This window comes from Egretta garzetta, unplaced genomic scaffold (assembly GCF_000687185.1).
Source record: "Egretta garzetta isolate BGI_Z169 unplaced genomic scaffold, ASM68718v1 scaffold101, whole genome shotgun sequence".
Taxonomy (NCBI): Eukaryota; Metazoa; Chordata; class Aves; order Pelecaniformes; family Ardeidae; genus Egretta; species Egretta garzetta.
In genome coordinates, this window is record NW_009258666.1 from 526,810 (window position 1) to 527,578 (window position 769).

Consider the following 769-nt stretch of genomic DNA (forward strand, 5'->3'; position numbering starts at 1 on the left):
GCCCACCTCGGCGGTGTGGCAGACCCCCCCACCATCTCTACTGGATGCAGAAGCGTTGGCATGGGCAGGCAGAGGGCCCCACAGTCCCCCCCACGTCCTTCATGTGCCAGGATGGGTGACATGAGCACCCCGAGAATTGCGGAGAGCCCCAAAGCCACCTCCAGTGCTCATGGGACCCCCCCAAAACGTTCTGCAGGCTCAGAGGGGGTTTTAGGGTCTGGCTTGGCGTCCAGGGCTGGTCCCCGCAGGGTGGTCTCTGCTCAGCTCTCCCAGGGTCTCCTTCTCTCCCTGCAGCTCTGCCAGCTCCAGCGCAGCAGCCGCAGGGGCCGAGCCCAGCAGTGTGGAGTGTTACGGAGCCGTGGCAGCCCCCTCCCCGGCCCTCCGGCATGGATCCGCCATTCCGGCATGCCAAGGCCAGGGGCTTTGTCTCCAGCGCGGAGCTGAGCATGAAGCAAGCGGTGCCAAGCGCACCGGGGCCTGAGGGCAGGTCCTGCTTCCAGAAAGTCTCGTTGGTGTCACGGCGGCTGGAGAGCGCGGGGAGCGCGCGGGGCCGGGAGGGGAGTCCCTCCCGCGTCTCCCTCCTGCTGCAGGCCTGGGAGAGGGAGATCGTGGAGAAGACGGCGGCCGGCTCCACCACCCTGATGCACCGGGAACACTCGTCCTCCGTCAACCTCCTCAAGGACTTCACTGCGCACGGCCCCATCTTCTCGCAGGTGTATTCTCCCGCACAGAAACCGCGGCGGCAGGACGAGAGGGGGAAGGTGGGGGC

The 769-nt window shown here is 67.4% G+C and overlaps 1 protein-coding gene across 1 annotated transcript in view; it reads left to right on the forward strand.

Annotated features, from left to right (window-relative positions):
- Positions 1 to 769, forward strand: part of CRYBG2 (crystallin beta-gamma domain containing 2) — a 37,994-nt gene that overhangs the window by 25,295 nt on the left and 11,930 nt on the right. The window contains exon 5 of the mRNA XM_035904017.1: positions 295 to 761. Coding sequence (XP_035759910.1) covers positions 295 to 761 — 467 coding nt within the window. The remainder of the gene's footprint in view (positions 1 to 294; positions 762 to 769) is intronic.